The 24,116-nt window shown below is 33.4% G+C and overlaps 1 protein-coding gene across 5 annotated transcripts in view; it reads left to right on the forward strand.

Annotated features, from left to right (window-relative positions):
* Positions 1–24,116, forward strand: part of capu (formin protein cappuccino) — a 398,823-nt gene that overhangs the window by 139,666 nt on the left and 235,041 nt on the right. For all 5 annotated transcript variants that reach the window (XM_075295921.1, XM_075295922.1, XM_075295925.1 and 2 more), the window contains exon 2: positions 11,508–11,949. In XM_075295921.1, coding sequence (XP_075152036.1) covers positions 11,508–11,949 — 442 coding nt within the window. The remainder of the gene's footprint in view (positions 1–11,507; positions 11,950–24,116) is intronic.

Raw genomic sequence — 24,116 nt, forward strand, 5'->3', positions numbered from 1 at the left:
GAGGGATTGCCTCCTTTTGATGTCGTCACCTTAGAAAAGGTTCGACTTGCCAAAGTGTCACCGCCAGTCGACCCGTCTACAGGTCGACTAATTGGGCCTGACTCTTGGTCGATGCCCAAATTTATAACTTCAGTCGTTACCCGTCCACTGGGCCCTGAAGTTAGCAACCCAGTGGATGACTTTGAATTTCGCTGCATGGTGGTTTATTATTTCCACCACACGTGAAATTCGTAATAAGTACTTATTACGATGAAATACTCCGCTATTAAAAAACACGTCCGTTCAGTTCGACGTCTGGGTGTTGCAAACCGTATACTTAGACCACGTACCAAATTTCAACCGGATCGGATGAATTTTGCTGCTCCGGAAGGCTCCGCAAGCCAAATTTGGGGATCGGTTTATATGGGGGCTATACGTAAACGTGGGCCGATATGTCCCATTTTCAATACCATCCGACCTACATCAATAACAACTACTTGTGCCAAGTTTCAAGTCGATAGCTAGTTTCGTTCGGAAGTTAGCGTAATTTCCACAGACGGACGGACAGCCGGACAGACGGACGGACATGCTTAGATCGACTCAGAATTTCACCACGACCCAGAATATATATACTTTATGGGGTCTTAGAGCAATATTTCGATGTGTTACAAACGGAATGACAAAGTTAATATACCCCCATCCTATGGTGGAGGGTATAAAAAGGAGGAACCAGTGAAAAATTAAACAGTAAAATGTATAAAAACTAAATTTAGTTCTTCTTTATTAATAAGAAGTCCTAAAGTAGTTGATGGACACCTTCAAATATAAAAGCGGGCATTTAAAATGGTGTTAAATGCTAGTAAAAAACTGTTCACGCCTAAATAAATTTATGTGTATATTATAAAATTATTTATGTATACACCCTCAAAAAAAATCGCTTCTTTAACATATGTTCCAAACATATTTTGCAGGAAGCACATATATTATTGCATACTGCCGAAACATTAATATGTTTGTTTTATGTGAACATATTATATGTTTGGAAGCATTTTGAGCCAAAAATATTATATGCTTGGAAGAATTTTTCCCAAACACGATTGTGCTCATTCCCTAACATACTCGTAATTTTCACTTCCACGAAATTTTTTAGTTATTGGCACCTTTTTCTGTAATACAAATAATGTTGAAGAAATTATTCACTTTTATAAATTTTTTAAATTTTACCTTTCGCCTGCACGGAGAATCGAACCGAGGACCATACAGTTTGTAAGCCAACACACTATCCACTGGGCTACGTAGCTGTTATAGTCACCAGCAGATAATTATCGTTTTAAGTTACATTTATATAGCATAGTTTGCAGCGCCCACGAGCCCATGCAAGCATAACATTATTTAACAGAAACATACATTTGTTTGCCACGTGGAGCAGTGGTTAGCATGTCTGCCTTGCATGCAAAGGGTCGTGGGTTCAATCCCTGCTCCGACCGAACATTTTTTTTTTTTTTTTTTTTGTTTAATTTACACATTTATATTTATACTATATTAATTTTTTTTAATGAAACTTCGAAATGTGTGTTATTAAAGATTTATAGTCAGTAACAGTGCTTGATATAAACGAAATTGACTGATTTTTGGATAAAATATTATTTTTTATTGCAAAAATAACAATTTTTTAATAAAAAACTGTTTATGTACAAAACTTTAAAATTTGGAAGGAATTCAAAAACTAACAAAAGAACGTGGAGTCGAGTATAAACATACATACATAATTTTATAATATAAACATAAATTTATTTAGGAGTGAATAGTTTTTTACTAGCATTTAACACCATCGCTCTAAAATTCCTTTTATTTTTCTTTAATAATTCATTTTAAAGAAAATAAACTTTTTAAATTGTTTTAGCTGTAAAACTCGAACTTAATGCCCGCTTTTATAGTTGATGGTGTCCGTCAACTCCTCGTGGACTACTTTTTAATAAAGAGGAACTAAAGTTTGTTTTTTTACATTTTACTGTGTAATTTTTCACTATTTCCTCCTTATTTCATTTTACTGTCCGAACTCTAAAAAGAGTATAGTGCCCTTTCGTTATTTTTATGAAGACCCCTGATTTATTTTAACGAAAAATTGTGCCCATAATGACAAAATGATAAACAAAACACATGTTCACACATGCATAAAATGCTGCTCTCAGGGCGAAAACATATGCAGTTTGTTTTTCAAATGTCTATTCTCTTGGTTCCGAATGTCTATTTTCTTTATTCAAATTAAATAATATTTAGACTTAAGCATATCAAATTTTTAGCCTTATCATAAAACAGGTTTCCGAAACAACATACAAGCGGTTTCACAGAAATTGTTCTTTTTTCATTCTCTCGCTTTGTTATGTTGATATCTTTCGTCAACCCTCCCGGTTTCCATCTCTATTTCTTTCTCTATACTCTCTTTTTGTCGCTCTCTGAATAAAATATCACAACATATATATGTTTACTCGAAATTTGTTTATTTATATATGTTTACATTCACACATATTATTTTTATGAAACATTCATGCCCCAAACATAATATATTCTAACATATTAACATAGATGTCCCAAACATTTAGTGTTAGTGTAGGAACATTACATGTTCGCACTTAAATATATTGTGGTTTAAAATCGTGCCCGAAACACATTTTGTTTATATCGGAACATATGAAAAACATATTTTTCTAACAGTGTATTTATACTCGACTCCACGTTCTTCTTTTGTTAGAGTTTTTGAATTCCTTCCAAAATTTCAAACTTTTATACCAAAAATAGTTTTCTGTTACAAAATTGTTTGTTTTTGCAATAAAAAAATAATATTTTATCCAAAAGCTCAGTCCATTTCGTTTATATCAAGCACTGTTTCTGACTGTAAATCTTTAATAACCCACATTTCGAAGTTTCATTATAAAATTTTAATATAGTATAAATATAAATGTATAAATTCAAAAAATTTTTGGTGTTCGGTCGGAGCAGAGATTGAACCCACGAACCTTTGCATGCAAGGCAGACATGCTAACCACTGCTCCACGTGGCCATCAAATGTATGCTTCTGTTAAATAATGATATGTTTGCATGGGCTCGTGGGCGCTGCAAACTATGCTACACAAATATAACTTATAACGATAATTGTCTATTGATGACCATAACAGCTATTTGGCCCAGTGGATAGTGTGTTGGCTTACAAACTGTATGGTCCTCGGTTCGATTCTCCGTCCAGGCGTAAGGTAAAATTTTAAAAAATTATAAAATTGAAGAATTTCTTCTACATTATTTGTATTACAGAAATTGGTGCCATGAACTAAAAAATTTTGTGGACGTGAAAATTATGTGAGGGGAATGAGCACAATTTTCTTTGGGGAAAATTCTACCAAGCATATAATATTTTTGGGCCCAAAATGCTTTTAAACATATAATATGTTCACATAAAACAAACATATTAATGTTTTGGCAGTATTCAATAATATATGTGCTTCCTGCAAAATATGTTTGGAACATATGTTAGAGAAGCGATGTTTTTTGAGGGCGTACGTCAAGAAAACTCCTTAGTTGCATGTTATTTACGCATTAATGGAGTTCCTTACTAAAAAAAATGAGAATTTTGATATCATGTTTCACAATATTTGCAACCAAATTAATTTACCAACTCCACGCTTAACAGGAATAACACTAAAAACAAAACTCACCTGATGCTGATGATTATTTCAAAATTTATGTCATAGTACGATTAAAAATTTTATATGAAAGCCCTGTATGCGTATAAAAAGGATAAGAAAATATTAAAATTAAACGTTACACTGTTAGAAAAATATGTTTTTCATATGTTCCGATATAAACAAAATGTGTTTCGGGCACAATTTTGAAACACAATATATTTAAGTGCCAACATGTAATGTTCCTAAACTAACACTAAATGTTTGGCACACATATGTTAATATGTTAAAATATATTTTGTTTGGGGCATGAACGTTTCATAAAAATAATATGTTGAATGTAAACATATATAAATTTACAAATTTCGAGTAAACATATATATGTTTACAATTTCTGTGAAACAGTTGGATGTTGTTTCGGAAAACTGCTTTATGATAAGGCCACAAATTTGATATGCTTAAGTCTAAATATTATTTAATTTGAATATTAGAACGAGTATTCGAAGTAAAGAGAATAGACATTCGGAACCAAGAGCATAGAGATTTGAAAAAAAAGCATGTGTTTTCCCCTTGAGAGGAGAATTTTATGTATGTGTGGACACGTGTTTTGTTTATCATTTTGACAATATGGACACACATTTTTTAACGGCCTTAAAGGTAAAAATGTTTATACTCTTCTTTTGTTAGAGTTTTTGATTTTCTTCCAAAATTTCAAACTTTTATACCAAAAACAGTTTTTTGTTATAAAATTGTTATTTTTGCAAAAAAAAATAATAATATTTTATTCAAAAGCCATTTCGTTTATATCAAGCACTGTTTCTGACTGTAAATCTTTAATAACCCACATTTCGAAGTTTCATTATAAAAATTTAATATAGTATAAATAAATAAATTAAAAAAAATTGGTTCGGTCGGAGCAGGAATTGAACCCACGACCCTTTGCATGCAAGGCAGACATGCTAACCACTGCTCCACGTGGCCGACAAATGTATGTTTCTTTTAAATAATGTTATGTTTGCATGGGCTCGTGGGCGCTGCAAACTATGCTATATAAATGTAACTTATAACGATAATTGTCTACTGGTGACTATAACTGCTACGTAGCCCAGTGGATAGTGTGTTGGCTTACAAACTGTATGGTCCTCGGTTCGATTCTCCGTCCAGGCGAAAGGTAAAATTTAAAAAATTTATAAAATTGTGTCTAAACAAGACTGTTTAGACTTAATTTAACTATAACCCATTTGTGAATTTACTATGTATAGAAATTAATCATTCTGAATTTTGAATTGTATTGAATTGTAACGGAAAAATATTATGGTTTAAGAATCACTTGAAATTGTTCGATTTACACTAAAGATAGTAATATCGATAAATGTCAAAAGATAATTTCTGTTTTCAACTAGTTCTAAAAATTAGTTAAATAGAAAATCGATAGGTTTCCTGGCTGGCAGGAAACATTCAATAAAACACTTTTTATTTTCCCGCAGCCACGAATAGAACTACTTGGTGAGATCATCCTCGAATAAAGACTTAACTCAAAATTTAACCCACTTGTGTTTGTCTCATTTCTCTTTCATGAATTATTTTTGAATTGGGCTATGATTTCCCATTGCTCGAGGAACCATTCCCAACCCAAAATAACAATACTATCTCGTCTAGCAACCTCATCCATCGAACCTTCTGTGAAGTTTTGGGATTCTGTCTTCTCTGCATATCCAATATCCACATACAGTCCACAATAAACACAACCTCTGGAGTCGTATACTCATTTAGCGCTATTGGTGTCAGTTGGTGCATTTGACATCCTCTCCTGAAGCCCCATTTTTGTTCAAATTGAATAATTTCTTCAACATTATTTGTATTACAGAAAAAGGTACCAAGAACTAAAAATTTCGTGGAAGTGAAAATTATGTTAGGGAATGAGCACAATCTTCTTTGGGGAAAGTTCTTCCAAGCATATAATATTTTTGGGCTCAAAATGCTTCCAAACATATAAAATGTTCACATAAAACAAACATATTAATGTTTCGGCAGCATCCAATAATATATGTGCTTCCTGCAAAATATGTTTGGAACATATGTTAGAGAAGCGATTTTTTTTGAGGGTGTACATACAAATTGAACTCTGCCAAACAGGAACTATCAAATCTTTCAAGAAGCAGAAGGATTAAGGCACCGGATACAGGGAGCTTCTTTATGGTGTATCATTCGATAATTTGTTGAAAATCCGACAACTTTCGTTCCTTCATAGGGTTATTGATATGCATGTGTTAATAATTGTTACTTGTGCATACCAGATTTATATAAATCAAAATAGCATTGAAATTTGTATAACTTTTCACATATGGTCAGTATACATAAAAATAATTTAATTGTTGAAAAACTTCTACCAAAAGATACCAAAATTTGAATAAACGGTTTCACAAGTTTAAATCAAGATTGGTTTTTTTCAACAGCATGAACCAAGGTACTTATATGAGAGTCTTCGTTTTACAAAATCCAACAGGGGTAGGAAATTAATTCCTGTGCGGCATTGAAGTCTGTTCCTCATAACATTAAGCGAAACGGAAACTATTCAAATCTAGTATCTAACTAATCTTAACAACATACACTGAAAAAACAGTGAACCCACCAGGAAGAAAACTTTTTGGTTAATTTTAGAAAATTTTGAATATTTTTAGAAAATGTTGTCTAAAGAGTACAACAAGGTTAGGTTAGGTTAGGTGGCAGCCCGATGTATTAGGCTCACTTAGACTATTCAGTCCATTGTGAGATTGGTGAACTTCTCTCTTGTCACTGAGTGCTGCCCGATTCCATGTTATGCTCAATGACAAGGGACCTCCTTTTTATAGCCGAGTCCGAACGGCGTTCCACATTGCAATGAAACCACTTAGAGAAGCTTTGAAACCCTCAGAAATGTCACCAGCATTACTGAGGTGGGCTAATCCACAGCTGAAAAACTTTTTGGTATTTGGTGGAAGCAGGAATCGAACCCACGACCTTGTGTATGCAAGACGGGCATGTTAACCATTGCACCACGGTGGTACAACAACCGCTGACATCACGCCAATATCACAAAAATATGTAAATATTTTTCGACAAATTCAAGAAAATTTTTTTGACATAATTAACTTTTTTCACTTGTTAAAGATCATTTTGTAGTTTGAAGGAAAAAAATGGAGTTCAAAGGCTTGGAATAAATACCAACTTCTTTAAAGAAGGCCAAAATCTTTGAATCTGACATCACGCCACTATCACAAAAATATGTAAATATTTTTCGACAAATTCAAGAAAATTTATTTGACATAATTAACTTTTTTCACTTGTTAAAGATCATTTTGTAGTTTGAAGGAAAAAATGGAGTTCAAAGGCTTGGAATAAATACCAACTTCCTTAAAGAAGGCCAAAATCTTTGAATTCAAGAAAAAAAAGATGTGAATATTTCATACTGGATACTGGAAAACAAATTTGATTTTTTTTAATTGTTTGCCCTCTTTTTGTTTGGCACCAAAGTGCTTGAAAAACGAGTTACCACAACTTGAATTACCAAATTCAGACTTGACGTCAAGTACACAGAAAAAAAAAGTGTCTTGTAAATTTAAGGACCATTTTAACTTTCACATAGTTCAACAAATTTACTGTAATATAGTTCATTTTTCGTAACCACTACGAAAATTAACTTAGTTAAAGGAAAACTTATAAAAATTCAGTAAATGTTTTTTAGTTCACTAACTACGAAATGGGAAGGATTTTTCCTTAAATAAATTTCCAACACAGTAGTTAATGCATCGTTGATTCTATTATAAAAATAAATGGGCAATATAAAAATCTTACTACGAAATGTGGACAATTTACTAAGAAAAAATTTTGTATGGAAAAAAATTTTTGTAGTAAAAATTAACTTAACGACATTACCGATTTGTACGATGGCTACCTACAGATTATTTCCCTTTTTATTATATGTTGGAGTGTTTTTACTCACATTGAAAATTTTAGATAAAGTAGAATAAAAAGTAGTTAATATAATCCTTGACGGGTGTATATAATTTTTTAGAGATTCCTCATAGATTTGGTATATATTTTACCTTAACTTATAGATAGAATTCCAACTAATCAATAAACGTGATACTGGAAAATGTGAGTGCATTATGTGAGGGAGTTTTTAGAGACATTTTGTGTATATCTCGTATGATTGTTTGTGTTTGTTATTGCGTCATTTATGCTGTTGTTGGTTGTTTTGATTCTAGAGACGATGGAATATTTTGTGGGGAGAGTTGTTTTCTTGCAATAGCGAGATCAGAAAGGGATCGTGTGTGTGTGTGGAGTTGTTTTTCTTTACGGCAGGTATGTATCCTTTATGACTATTTGTGTCTTTGAGTTTTATTGCTGCATTCAGTTCTGTTGATGCATTTATAAAGTGCACACGTGGATTTAATTTTGCAAAATTGTACGTGCGGTATTGGTGTTTATTAATGAAAATACATTTATTCGAAACATTTTAGAAACTGAGAATTGAATGATGTGATGTTAGAGTAATCAAAAACGCTTTTTATTGATAAAAAAACAAATAACAGATTAAGGAACTGTATATTTCTGTTAATAGTTTAAAATTAGTGCGGAGTTTTAATTGATTTACATAAAAAATATACAACATGAGTGGTAATAGGATGATCTATATTTATTCTACATCTGGATCACAGGTTGGAGCTGCAACCATTTTTTTGAATCTATATTTTTTATGTTACAGCAATTCCTACAGGTGAGTACTAAGTTCGAGTTTAGCCGCTAAAATTAAAAATACGTCTTCGATACAAATTTAAATATAACTTGATGGAGAATATGCCAAACCAAGTTTTTTATAAAGATTATATTTTTTTATAATGGATTATTAAAGAAAAATTGCGATTTTAGCCTCTAAACTCGAACTTAATATTCACCTTAAATACTAAATGCTATACTGACAAGTGTCTAATTTTATAATATTTTTTATTTCAAATATATTCTGAGAATAATTTCAAAAACGTCCCATTAGTCCATGGATATGATTCCAATAATGTACATACTGGATGGATTTTTCAATGTGGTAAGTTTTTCTATAAACGGTATTTTGTCCGTTTTTAATAAAACCAAAATTTCAATTTATTAAAAATAATTATTTTCACTTGCAGGTAGACAGGTTTTGTAATGGTAATTTTTTTGAATATTCTTACTGTTTAATGCTAATTAAGCTGATATCCTTATTGGTTCTAGGAAATACTCTTGAAAACCATAAGTTAAAAATCAATATGAACGATAGAATTTGATAATATTTTTCTTATATGATGTATAACTTTGCAATTTCAGATCCGCCCAACAAAAGTTAGTCAAAATCGATGAAATTGGACAATTCAATTGTATATAGCAACTTATGCCACATATATCTTTCGTATGGATAGAAAACATGGAAATTTAAATTAATTAGTTTAGTCCTAATAACATAGAATATTACTCTTTTGAAGAAGCAATTACTAACTACCGACAAGTAACTGCATACAACGTACTAATAAAAATATTTCCTTTACTGTATATCATAACCCATAATTTTTTGTAATAAAGGGTGATTTGTTAAGAGCTTGATAACTTTTTTTTAAAAAAAACGCATAAAATTTGCAAAATCTCATCGGTTCTTTATTTGAAACGTTAGATTGGTCCATGACATTTACTTTTTGAAGATAATTTCATTTAAATGTTGACCGCGGCTGCGTCTTAGGTGGTCCATTCGGAAAGTCCAATTTTGGGCAACTTTTTCGAGCATTTCGGCCGGAATAGCCCGAATTTCTTCGGAAATGTTGTCTTCCAAAGCTGGAATAGTTGCTGGCTTATTTCTGTAGACTTTAGACTTGACGTAGCCCCACAAAAAATAGTCTAAAGGCGTCAAATCGCATGATCTTGGTGGCCAACTTACCGGTCCATTTCTTGAGATGAATTGTTCTCCGAAGTTTTCCCTCAAAATGGCCATAGAATCGCGAGCTGTGTGGCATGTAGCGCCATCTTGTTGAAACCACATGTCAACCAAGTTCAGTTCTTCCATTTTTGGCAACAAAAAGTTTGTTAGCATCGAACGATAGCGATCGCCATTCACCGTAACGTTGCGTCCAACAGCATCTTTGAAAAAATACGGTCCAATGATTCCACCAGCGTACAAAACACACCAAACAGTGCATTTTTCGGGATGCATGGGCAGTTCTTGAACGGCTTCTGGTTGCTCTTCACTCCAAATGCGGCAATTTTGCTTATTTACGTAGTCATTCAACCAGAAATGAGCCTCATCGCTGAACAAAATTTGTCGATAAAAAAGCGGATTTTCTGCCAACTTTTCTAGGGCCCATTCACTGAAAATTCGACGTTGTGGCAGATCGTTCGGCTTCAGTTCTTGCACGAGCTGTATTTTATACGGTTTTACACCAAGATCTTTGCGTAAAATCTTCCATGTGGTCGAATAACACAAACCCAATTGCTGCGAACGGCGACGAATCGACATTTCACGGTCTTCAGCAACACTCTCAGAAACAGACGCAATATTCTCTTCTGTACGCACTGTACGCATTCGTGTGGTTGGTTTAATGTCCAATAAAGTAAACTGAGTGTGAAACTTGGTCACAATCGCATTAATTGTTTGCTCACTTGGTCGATTATGTAGACCATAAATCGGACGTAAAGCGCGAAACACATTTCGAACCGAACACTGATTTTGGTAATAAAATTCAATGATTTGCAAGCGTTGCTCGTTAGTAAGTCTATTCATGATGAAATGTCAAAGCATACTGAGCATCTTTCTCTTTGACACCATGTCTGAAATCCCACGTGATCTGTCAAATACTAATGCATGAAAATCCTAACCTCAAAAGAATCACCCTTTATAATAATAATTTTTTGAAATAAAATACTGGTGGTTATAGAAAATGGTTTTGTTTTGTACGAAAAATTTCTTAGTTGTATACAGGCTTGTTGTACCTTTGATTCCTCCATTTCTCTACTTTTTTGAAAATTATACCGACAAACAGTTTATTTCAAACCACTTTCTTAATACAGGTTTCCCAAAAAATTGTTCATTTTTCCGGATAGCAGGAATATTTTGAATGAGTTTAACTATATTCTTCCCACAGCATAGTAATAAAGAACTAAAATACGATGCAATACACGAACTAATTTATAAGAAAATCATGAACTTATCGAGATGAAAAAAATCTTTGGCGCCAAATCATGGTCATTCTTACTATGGGTTAGTTCATTTTTCATAAAAAATAGTCAACTTTTTTTTCGGTGTATAAAGTATGTCATGTTCCAAGTAAAAAATGCGCTTAAAAAAGTCTCTTTAAAATGATGACAAGAAATCCAATGATGACAACAAATCTTTCTACTCACTACCATAATTTTCTCAGTGCCTATTAACAACGTCCCCCAACACACTATAGAATTCAAATCAAAACGAATAAACCAAATATTATAGCCAATTGCTTTTGGCAGCATCACAAGCCATATCCTTGGATCTCTACCAAGGACAGGCAGAGCATTTCATTTTATAGTAAATTAACAAGGATAACAAGAACAACATGCTCATAATCTGATTGGAAAGTTATAATTGATTTTTGATTTTATCTCTTTCAACCTCATCGCATTGAGGCAACTTTGTAGGGCCAACAATTCTTGTCTTCAATGGCATGTCCTGTCGTCTTTGTTTCAGATTTCTTACGAATCCCATGCTGTTGTGGCCTGACTAATAACAAAGTTTCTTTTCTTTTTCTGTTGTTTTTATTTTTTTTTTCTCAATCAACATTTCGACCATGGATTTCAATCAACCATGCCCCACAGTTTTGTTCAACATCTTGGAGCACATCATTGACTGACCAAGAAACCAGAAGCGGCATTACCAACACTACCAGCCTCACAATGGGCAATAGCCAGGCGAAAACGACGGCGGCAGCAGATGGCGAGGATGCCACTGTCACAGGCGGTGGGTTTTCGTCTTCGTCCACATTCAGCAGGACCTCCTTGAAAAATCGTCGTGGCAGTCGGGCAAAAGTTTTTGGTCTATTGAGCCAAAAGAAAGGATCAAAGGAATCAACAACACCGACAACACCAACAGTCTCCTCCACCAAACCACAATTCGGTTCGACAAATGCGGCCAATACCACAGGAGGAACTTCCACATCCAGTTGTATTGAAATGATAGACGAAGAGGATCGCATGGCGTTGCATCGAAGAAGCCATGACGCTGTTATACGCCAATTGGAATTCGAACAAATGGAAATCCGTAAGTAGTTCAAATTTCTTTTATTGGTTTCCTTCCCGTCTTAAATTCCCTAGTGGTTGATTCAAATTTGAATTAAAAACTTTTATCAAAAATTTAAGATAAATTTGATGTTTACTTTTGAATTTGCTTTATGTATCCATGGTCCCTTTCCCCTATACATAAATTTTTGCTTTTCTCCTTGATGTGGTTGTACAAAGAAGTTATTTTGCTTTTATTATCCTTGCCTGTGGAAAGTAAGAACTACAACAATACATCAAAGTTGTGTTTTTTTTAATACTATCACCACACTTTTCCTTTGAATATTCAGTCTTGGAATTTCATGATATTTTTCTTGCTGTTTCTGCTTTTTATTGTTGTAGTGCATTTCAAATTTTTATTAAAAATATTTTTAGGTTTATTCTTTTTTTTTCTTTGACTTCTTTTCTATGTAAATATGAAAATAGAATAATTGATGTTCGCTTTTGAGCATTGGAATTTGTAAAACGCATCTTGAAGAGGTTTCCATAGAACTTTAATTTCATTTATTTACATTACCAATTACAGACAATAGAAGAATTTCCTTATCCCACTTCTGATGAATGACATCAGCAGTGGGTTCCCCGATGTGATTTCCATAAAAACAGACACATACACGGTTATCATTCGGCATTTGGCCAGAAATAATTTTCTATTATATTTAAATTTTTAAATTATGTGGAGATAAAAAAAAGTGTGCGCGTGACACGAGATAGTCGTGATACATATATAAAGTCGTGAAAAAAAATTCAGAACACGTGAATGTACGTGAATGGTACTGAAACAAAATACTTTGTTCGGGAGTGTGAATGAAAAAAAAATCTGTGCGTGAGTGAGTAAAATTTCTTCTAAATCATGACCACCACAAAATTGACGCTCACATAAAATTCATACTCACTATAAAATTCTTGCTCCCGACTTAGTTCACGGTCACTAAAAATCACTACACAGAAAAAAATACGTCTTGTTAAATTTTGACAAAAATATATTTATCAAGAAAATTATTAAAAATTTGATAAAGTTTTGCATAGATATTTTGAATTTTTTATAGATTTTGTTTCTGATGAAAAATGTTGGGATTTCAACGGCAAAATGTTCTAGTGCTTTATCAATAATATTTGAGAATACTTTCTGATAAAAAAGTTGAGAGTCAACAACCAAATGTGCGAGGATTTTATTAATATTTTTTTTTTTGTATTTCTGATAAAAAAACATCCTTCTTTTGATAAAAATATTGCTAAGATTTTATCAATTAGTTGATCGATAAAAAAAACCAATTGATAAAAATATCGTATCAGTTTTATTTCTGATGTTGCGCACATACATACATACCTCTGCACATTAATTTTTAGAATCCAGAGAGAAAACAGAAAAACTGAATTGATCTTCTCACTTTTGGTATGAGAATGTGCAAAAGAACCGTTAGTTTTTGGAGGCGTCGATAGGATGGGGGTATATTAACTTTGTCATTCAGTTTGTAACACATCGAAATATTGCTCTAAGACCCCATAAAGTATATATATTCTGGGTCGTGGTGAAATTCTGAGTCGATCTAAGCATGTCCGTCCGTCCGTCCGTCCGTCCGTCTGTTGAAATCACGCTAACTTCCGAACGAAACAAGCTATCGACTTGAAACTTGGCACAAGTAGTTGTTATCGACGTAGGTCGGATGGTATTGAAAATGGGCCATATCGGTCCACTTTTACGTATAGCCCCCATATAAAGGGACCCTCAGCTTTGGCTTGTGGAGCCTCTAACAGAAGCATATTTCATCCGATCCGGCTGAAATTTGGTATATGGTGTTGGTATATGGTCTCTAACAACCGTGCAAAAACTGGTTCACATCGGTCCATAATTATATATAGCCCCCATATAAACCGATCCCCAGATTTGGCTTGCGGAGCCTAAAAGAGAAGCAAATTTCATCCGATCCGGCTGAAATTTGGTACATGGTGTTGGTATATGGTCTCTAATAACCATGCAAAAATTGGTCCACATCGGTCCATAATTATATATAGACTCCATATAAACCGATCCCCAGATTTGGCTTGCGAAACCTCAAAGAGAAGCAAATTGCATCCGATCCGGTTGTAATTTGGAACATGGTGTTAGTATATGATCTTTAACAACCGTGCCAGAATTGATCCATATCGGTCCATAATTATATATAGCCCCCATATAAAACGTTCTCCAGATTTGACCTCCGGAGCCTCTTGGAGGAGCAAAATTCATCTGATCCGGTTCAAATTAGGAACGTGGTGTTAGTATATGGTCTCTAACAACCATACCAAAATTGGTCCAATCACACAAAAATTGGTCCATATCGGTTCATAATCATGGTTGCCACTAGAGCCAAAAATAATCTACCAAAATTTTATTTCTATAGAAAATTTTGTCAAAATTTTATTTCTAGAGAAAATTTTGTTAAAATTTTATTCGGTTCATAATAAATTTTTCATCATTGTCAAAATTTTATTTCTATAGAAAATTTTGTCAAAATTTTATTTCTATAGAAAACTTTGTTCAAATTTTATTCGGTTCATAATCATGGTTGCCACTCGAACCAAAAATAATCCACCAAGATTTTCTATAGAAAATTTTGTCAAAAGTTTATTTCTATAGAAAATTTTGTAAAAATTTTATTTCTGTAGAAATTTTTGTCAAAATTTTCTTTCTATAGAAAATTTTGTCAAAATTTTTATTTCTATAGAAAATTTTATTTCTATAGAAAATTTTGTTAAAATTTTATTTCTGTAGAAAATTTTGTCAAAATTTTATGTCTACTTTGTCAAACTGAATTATATACGTATTGGATCGATCTTTTTTGATTTAATATATACCACGTATGGACTTACATACAATTTAGAAGATGGTGTTAGGAGATTTTAAGATACCTTGCCATCGGCAAGCGTTACCGCAACTTAAGTAATTCGATAGTGGATGGTAGTGTTTAGAAGAAGTTTCTACGCAATCCATGATGGAGGGTACATAAGCTTCGGCCTGGCCGAACTTACGGCCGTATATACTTGTTCTATCCTTCATATCGTAACATTTAAACAGTGAACACGCGTTTTTAATTTAGAGAAATGGCAAAAAAATTGAATTTCTTCTAAAAGCACAACTTTAAAAGCATTTCCAAAAATGCCCTCCCAAAGATGTTCTTTAGTTTAACTAGACAGAAAGTTCTTTTGATTCAAATTTCTAAAACACGGTTTTTTTCATATTTTTAAGAAGAAATTTTAAATTGTTTGTTTCAAATAGGTTAAAAAGAAAGTAAGGAATAATAAAATGGTACAAATTATTTAAATTTTGTCGAAAAAAAATTCTAAATCCATTCTAGAAAAATTGCAAATTTTTGTAAATATTTGAGGTCAAACGTTTAAGACAAGCGTTATAATGCATTAAAATCATAAAACATATAAAACTTTATGAGACAAAATTTCACACAATTTTATAATTCACATCCAAGACAATGAATTCGAACCACTCCTTAAGAAGTGATGCAAATTCAGTGCAACGGCTGTTGAAATGGTGGACATCCGTCCTATGACAAGCACATACAAAATTCATCACTTCTGCTCCAATTTGGCAGGACTTCCGGATTCAAGAAGAACATTTTCACTACTTTTTTGGCGACGTTTGTTTTTTTGCTAGGTAAGTATTAGTTCATTTTGTGATTTAGAATTGTGCTGCTAGCATTTTTATTATCATTATTGGAATTGCATTGGAATTGATTTTGAGTTACAACATCCAGCTGCCGTCGATTTGAATTCGAGATGGAATGAGTATTGAGTCAAAAATTATATTTGCATTGAAGACAACAATTCGAGTGTTTAACAGGCTGGCTGATAAGTCCCCGGTGTAACAAAGAAAAACACATTTTTTTTGTCAAAATTCGTTTTTATTATTCAACATAGTTCCCTTCAAGAGCGATACAACGATTATAACGACCTTCCAATTTGTTGATACCATTTTCATAGTACTCCTTTGGTTTTGCCTCAAAATAGGCCTCAGTTTCGGCGATCACCTCTTCATTGCAGACAAATTTTTTCCCTGCGAGCATCCTTTTGAGGTCTGAGAACAAGAAAAAGTCGCTGGGGGCCAGATCTGGAGAATACGGTGCGTGGGGAAGCAATTCAAAGCCCAATTCGTGAATTTTTGCCATCGTTCTCAATGTTTTGTGGCACGGTGCGTTGTCTTGGTGGAACAACACTTTTTATACCCTCCACCATAGGATGGGGGTATATTAACTTTGTCATTCCGTTTGTAACACATCGAAATATTGCTCTAAGACCCCATAAAGTATATATATTCTGGGTCGTGGTGAAATTCTGAGTCGATCTGAGCATGTCCGTCCATCCGTCCTTCCGTCCGTCCTTCCGTCCGTCCTTCCGTCCGTCCTTCCGTCCGTCTGTTGAAATCACGCTAACTTCCGAGCGAAACAAGCTATCGACTTGAAACTTGGCACAAGTAGTTGTTATTGATGTAGGTCGGATGGTATTGCAAATGGGCCATATCGGTCCACTTTTACGTATAGCCCCCATATAAACGGACCCCCAAATTTGGCTTGCGATTGCTCTAAGAGAAGCAAATTTCATCCGATCCGGCTGAAATTTGGTACATGGTGTTAGTATATGGTCTCCAACAACCATGCAGAAATTGGTTCATATCGGTCCATAATTACATATACACTATTCGTCTTTGGAACTCCTTACCCTTCAAACTGCAAACTACAAGCAATGCTATCCGCTTTAAAAATGAATTATTTAAAATATTTTCTTAACTGTTTAACAATCTTGTTCACAATATAAAATATTGCTAACTTATAAAAATATTCAATTATTAAAAAGAAAAATGTTATATTAATTAATTTTCATATTCATATTTATATTAATATTTATTTGTTTCCTCCTACACCAACACATTTACACATTATTTCTGATAAAACATGAATCTAGTACTGTAATTTATAAGATGTATCATCTTGTTGTACTAGTTTTACAAATTATTAAATAAAAAAATAAAATATAGCCCCCATATAAACCGATCCCCCGATTTGGTTTGCGGAGCCTCTAAGAAAACCAAATTTCATCCGATCCGGCTGAAATTTGGTACATGGTGTTAGTATATGGCCTCTAACAACCATGCAAAAATTGGTCCACATCGGTCCCTAGTTATATATAGCCTCCATATAAACCGATCCCCCGATTTGGCTTGCGGAGCCTCTAAGAGAAATTTCATCCGATCCGGCTGAAATTTGGTACATGGTGTTGGTATATGTTCTCTAATGACCATGCAAAAATTGGTCCACATCGGCCCATAATTATATATAGCCCCCATATAAACCGATCCCCACATTTGAACTCCGGAGACTGTTAGAGGAGCAAAAGTCATCCGATCCGATGGAAATTTGGTACGTGGTGTTAGTATATTGTCTCTAACAACCATGCCAAAATTGGTCCATATCGGTCCATAATTATATATAGCCCCCATATAAGCCGATCCCCAGATTTGATCTCCGGAGCCTCTTAGAGGAGCAAAATTCATCCGATCCGGTTGAAATTATGTACGTGGTGTTAGTATATAATATCCAACAACCATGCAGGAATTGGTCCATATCGGTCCGTAATTATATATAGCCCCCATATAAATCGATCCCCAGATTTGGCTTGCGGAGCCTCTAAGAGAAACAAATTTCATACGATCCGGTTGAAATTTGGTACATGGTGTCAGCATATGATAGCGGTTCATAATCATGGTTGCCACTCGAGCCAAAAATAATCTACCAAAATTTTATTTTTATAGAAAACATTGTCAAATTGTTATTTCTATAGAAATTTTTGTCAAAATTTTATTTCTATAGAAACTTTTGTCAAAATTTTTTTTCTATAGAAAATTTTGTAAAAATTTTATTTCTATAGAAAACTTTGTCAAAATTTTATTTCTATAGAAAATTTTGTCAACATTTTATTTCTATAGTAAATTTTTTCCAAATTTTATTTCTATAGAATTTTTTTCCAAATTTTACTTCTATAGAAAATGTTGTCAACATTTTATTTCTATAGAAACTTTAAACTTAATTATATACGTATTTAATCTGCATTTTTTAGTTTAATATAAACCACGTACACACAAAAAAAATTCTGATTCAATCACCAAATTAATTGATCCAATTAATTTTTTAATTGAAATGTCTTCAATCACGAAAATGATAGTATCAATCACAGTTTTAATTGGGCATAGAAAAAATTCTTGATTAAAAAATTAATTGATTTTTTCAGCAAATTTCAATTAATTTTTTAATTTAAAAATTTAATTGATGTTAATTGCAAAACTCAATTAATTTATTCATTAAAAAAGGTAACTATTTTTAATTACTTTCTGAATTGGCTTAGAGTTTTTATTTGGATTAACAAATGATTGTTTGAAATACATTTTTAATTAAAAATAAAAAAAAAATCAGCACTTTTTTTAACTGAATTAGTCTTCCGAATTTGATTAAAAAATTAATTGTATCAATTAATTTTTTAATTAAAAATTTTAAAATGTTCAATCATTGACTTAATTAACTTAATGTTTCTATCATGATTAAAAAGTTAATTGTATCAATTAATTTATTAATTGAAAAAAATTTCAACTTCAATTAACTTTTTAATTGGAAATATATTGGTGATATTTTTTCTGTGTATGGACTATGTGGTATATATTACGGTGTTAGGAAGTTTTAAGATACCTTGCCATCGCAATCCATGGTGGAGGGTACATAAGCTTCGGCCTGGCCGAACTTACGGCCGTATATACTTGTTTCTTCTTCATATGGGGCCGTTTGCCGCGATTTCGACCTTCAAACGCTCCAATAACGCTATATAATAGTCTCTGTTGATGGTTTTTCCCTTCTCAAGATAATCGATAAAAATTATTCCATGCGCATCCCAAAAAACAGAGGCCATTACTTTGCCAGCGGACTTTTGAGCCTTTCCACGCTTCGGAGACGGTTCGCCGGTCGCTGTCCACTCAGCCGACTGTCGATTGGACTCAGGAGTGTAGTGATGGAGCCATGTTTCATCCATTGTCACATATCGACGAAAAAACTCGGGTGTATTACGAGTTAACAGCTGCAAACATCGCTCAGAATCATCAACACGTTGTTGTTTTTGGTCAAATGTAAGCTCGCGCGGCACCCATTTTGCATAGAGCTTCCGCATATCCAAATATTGATGTATGATATGACCAACACGTTCCTTTGATATCTTTAAGCCCTCTGCACCCAGAGAAGGAATATGATCACCTCAAACATGTTTTAAGAGCAAAATGTTATTTTTGGGTGGTGACCATGTAGCATGGTTTTCGCAACCATGTTATTTTCTCGGAAATCATGTATTTGATTTCGGCAAGCAGGTTATATTTGACGAGGAAATAACATTTTAGTCACAAACACGTTACATGGTCACCATACAAAAATAATATTTTGCTCTTGAAACATGTTTGAGGTGATCATATTCCTTCTCTGCGTGTGCTATCTCGATCAACTTCATTTTACGGTCATTCAAAATCATTTTGTGGATTTTATTGATGTTTTCGGTGGTAACCACCACTGCGTTCACCGTCCTCCCTGCTCATTTCACCACGCTTGAATTTTGCATACCAATCAATTGTTGTTGATTTCCCTGAGGCAGAGTCCGGAAACTCATTATCAAGCCAAGTTTTTGCTTCCACCGTATTTTTTCCCATCAGAAAACAGTATTTTATCAAAACACGAAATTCCTTTTTTTCCATTTTTTCACAATAACAAAAGTTGCTTCACAAAAGACGCTCTATCTCACAAACTAATTGACTTACAGACGTCAAATTTTGACACGAATCATTTGAAGGTTGGCACTACATAAAAATAATATGCATTTAATACTAGCGACGCCATCTATGTGTCAGACTGGGGACTTATCAGCCAACCTGTTATTTATTTTATGTTTTTTTTTTTTGCATATTATTTCTAAATACAAATAATAAAATTTTTCTTTTTATGTAAAAGTGTGTTTTATTTCAACCACATTTTTTTTTGTTGAATGTTGATAAATTGACGACGATATTTTTTCATCGTTAGTTGATAACCTATATTTACTATAAATTTAATAAATAAATAAATGGATTTTTCATTAATTACAATTAAGTAAAAATGGATAAAATGCTTACGACATTTTTATCGAGAGCAGGATTTTTTTAATGTTGACAAATCGCTTACGATATTTTTATCAAATTGTTATACCCTCCATCATAGGATGGGGGTATATTAACTTTGTCATTCCGTTTGTAACACATCGAAATATTGCTCTAAGACCCCATAAAGTATATATATTCTGGGTCGTGGTGAAATTCTGAGTCGATCTAAGCATGTCCGTCCGTCCGTCCGTCTGTTGAAATCACGCTAACTTCCGAACGAAACAAGCTATCGACTTGAAACTTGGCACAAGTAGTTGTTATCGATGTAGGTCGGATGGTATTGAAAATGGGACATATCGGTCCACTTTTACGTATAGCCCCCATATAAAGGGTCCCTCAGATTTGGCTTGTGGAGCCTCTAACAGAAGCATATTTCATCCGATCCGGCTGAAATTTGGTATATGGTGTTGGTATATGGTCTCTAACAATCATGCAAAAATTGATCGACATCGGTCCATAATTATATATAGCCCTCATATAAACCGATCCCCAGATTTGGCTTGCGGAGCCTAAAAGGGAGGTAAATTTCATCCGATCCGGCTGAAATTTGGTACATGGTGTTGGTATATGGTCTCTAACAACCATGCAAAAATTGGTCCAATTAGTATATGATCTTTAACAACCGTGCCAGAATTGGTCCATATCGGTCCATAATTATATATAGCCCCCATATAAAACGTTCTCCAGATTTGACCTCCGGAGCCTCTTGGAGGAGCAAAATTCATCCGATCCGATTCAAATTAGGAACGTGGTGTTAGTATATGGTCGCTAACAACCATACCAAAATGGTTGCCACTAGAGCCAAAAATAATCTACCAAAATTTTGGTAGATTATTTGTATAGAAAATTTTGTCAAAAATTTTATTTCTATAGAAAATTTTGTCAAAATTTTATTTCTATAGAAAATTTTGTTCAAATTTTATTCGGTTCATAATCATGGTTAGGTTAGGATCATGGTTGCCACTCGAGCCAAAAATAATCTACCAAGATTTTATTATTTCTATAGAATATTTTGTCAAAAGTTTATTTCTATAGAAAATTTTGTTAAAATTTTAGTTCTGTAGAAAATTCTGTCAAAATTTTATGTCTACTTTGTCAAACTGAATTATATACGTATTGGATCGATCTTTTTTGATTTAATATATACCACGTATGGACTTACATACAATTTAGAAGATGGTGTTAGGAGGTTTTAAGATACGTAATTCGATTGTGGATGGCAGTGTATAGAAGAAGTTTCTACGCAATCCATGATGGAGGGTACATAAGCTTCGGCCTGGCCGAACTTACGGCCGTATATACTTGTTTTTTACTGATATTAAACTTACAAATCTACTACGACCTAATTGTTGAATTGTGGATATCTTTATCGGTTTTGTAAGTGATAAAATGCTTACGATATTTTTGTTGAATTGTGGGGTTTTGTTATCAGTTCCAATTAGAAAATATTTTCGATAAAACAACTACAATTATGAACATTGGATTCTTGAAAAAGTATATCGCAGGATAATTGAATAATATTTCATTTCAATTTTCGTATTTTTTATCACATAATATTGATTTTTCGTTCTGTGTATAAAATACACAAAACTTATCAAAAGTCATCGTATGGCACAGTCGAAAGAAAAATTAATAGGAAAAGTTGTTATTCTTTAGATAATTACATAATCAAGCGTTCAATAAATTTGAAAGAAATGGTCTAAATACCTTTTTTGAAATTTGAGAAGGTAAACTTTCGGATTTTTTAATCTAAAAAAGTTGAGTTTTTTCAAAATCTAACGACTTCCAAAATTACGAGTTTTTTACTTTTAAAAATTTTAAGAGTCAGCTTTTGACTCGGGTTTCGACTTTTTCAGCATGGGTCACTATAAAAATTCGATTTTTTCATTCAGCAATTATTCCAAAAATCCAAGTTTTTATTTACAATGTCCATTTTTACCTAACGGAGCTACATGAAAATGGCCGATAGAATTATCTATAAAAGACTCTTTCCTACAAATGTTGTTAGTGTTCGCAAAGGACTGAGATGAAACGGGGAATATTTTTATCCTACAGTTTTCTATTTCATAAAATCATATTGAATTTCCCGCATTAAAACGTAATGCAATTAGCCATAATTTAATTGCAGGACTAAAGTTATCGTTTCCCTCATAGCTATTTGATTTCTTTACATGTAACCACATTTTACCAGTCACCAATCATGTTCTAAGCCAAGTACGTGTCTAAAGAAAGTCCTTGCGTTTACGATGGACGAGTGGTCGGTCCACGAATGAAAGTATCATGATGAGTAGGTTTGGTGGAAAGCAAACATGCGAATATTTTTGTGCTATAGAAATCATTATTGGCCTTCCCACGCTCACGTCCCAACCAAGCCTCAGAGGCTAATAAATCATGTTTTGTGGCCAATTAATTATTTCTGATGTTGCTGTGTCAGCCAAGTTATAAACAATTATTTTGTTTTCATATTTTTACATTTCAATATGCCAGGCTATGAAGCATAACACAACTTTCCGCTTTATTTAATTAGAAAATAGTGTGTATGTAAATAAAGAGAAATAGACTATTGGAATTGGCACGGAACCACGAGAAATTTAGTGAATTCTATAGCAACTTCAAGAATAAATCCTATAAGCAGATATTGAGACAAAATCAACTACTTTGATTTTTTGGGAACCGGATGTGGTGCAAAACTGCATTAAATGAAATTTCGATTGATTTTAATTGCTCAACATGCATCTATATATAAAATTCAATCTATGTTTGTTTGTTTTTTTGGTTGTTTGTTTGTTTGTATGTTCCGAGTTGCCTCCGAAACGGCTGAACCGATTTACTTGAAACTTTCAGAGATCGTAGGGGGCGTTCATGTGGTGAAAATAGGGTACCTCATTTTTTGACACCTGCTCGCGGAGGGGGACCTTCCCTTTATCGGACTTTTTGAAAAACGGACCAAAGTTGACCGATTTGGTTGAAATTTTCATTGAAGTTTGGGGTTGGCTTCTAGACAAAGATCCGCTACTTTATATTTCGATATTTGGTGGTGGAGGGGGACCTCCCCTTTGTTCGACTTTTTTTTAAGTACAGAGAAAAAACTAAAATTCTCTAAATTATCTGAGATTTACAGAGAACATGCGGTGAGGTTATGGAATTAATATGAGGTACCTGATGATTTCATATGTGGAAGGGGAGGGGGACCTCCCCCTTGCCCACCTTTTTGAAACTTGGAACAAAATTATGCGATTTGCTTGAAATTTTCATTGAATGCTACATTATTTTTCGATATTTGGTCGGGGAGGTGGACCACCCATTTGCCCGACATTTTTTTAAAGTACAGTGAAAACAAAACTAAACTCCCCCGACTGAAATTTTACAGAAAAAAATGGGTGAGGTTATGACATTTATATCAGGTTCCTGATTTTTTAATAAAAATAAAAGGGCATAAGGAGACATCCGCTTCTCTTATGTACATACAGAGAAACAATTAAATTTTACCGATTTACTTGAAATGTACCCTCTGTAAATTTCAAGTAACTCGGTAAAATTGGGATAGGTTACGATATTAATAGTTAATACCTGATTTTGTGATATTTGGACGGAAGAGAGGCCGCCCCTTTAGGCTTATAATTTGCTTGACATTTTCTGGGATGTTTACAAAAGACACGCTACATCACTTTTCGATATTTGGTCGGGGAGGAGGTCCTCCTCTAAAACTGCAAAAAAAAGTTTTCTTGAAATTTACAAAGGCAGTGGGGAAGGTTATGAACAAAGAGGCAACTTTTCTTTTCTTGCCCCACACTTGAAAGTTTCAAAAATTTTCAGGGAAGGTTAGGGGTGCTATTCACTACGGTGTTTGTCGATATTGTATCGGGGAAAGTGACGTCCCTTTAACACAATAGATCAAAATTTAAACATCCCATCTACTTGAAATTTACAGGGAA

Source organism: Haematobia irritans, chromosome 2 (assembly GCF_050003625.1).
Source record: "Haematobia irritans isolate KBUSLIRL chromosome 2, ASM5000362v1, whole genome shotgun sequence".
NCBI lineage: Eukaryota > Metazoa > Arthropoda > Insecta > Diptera > Muscidae > Haematobia > Haematobia irritans.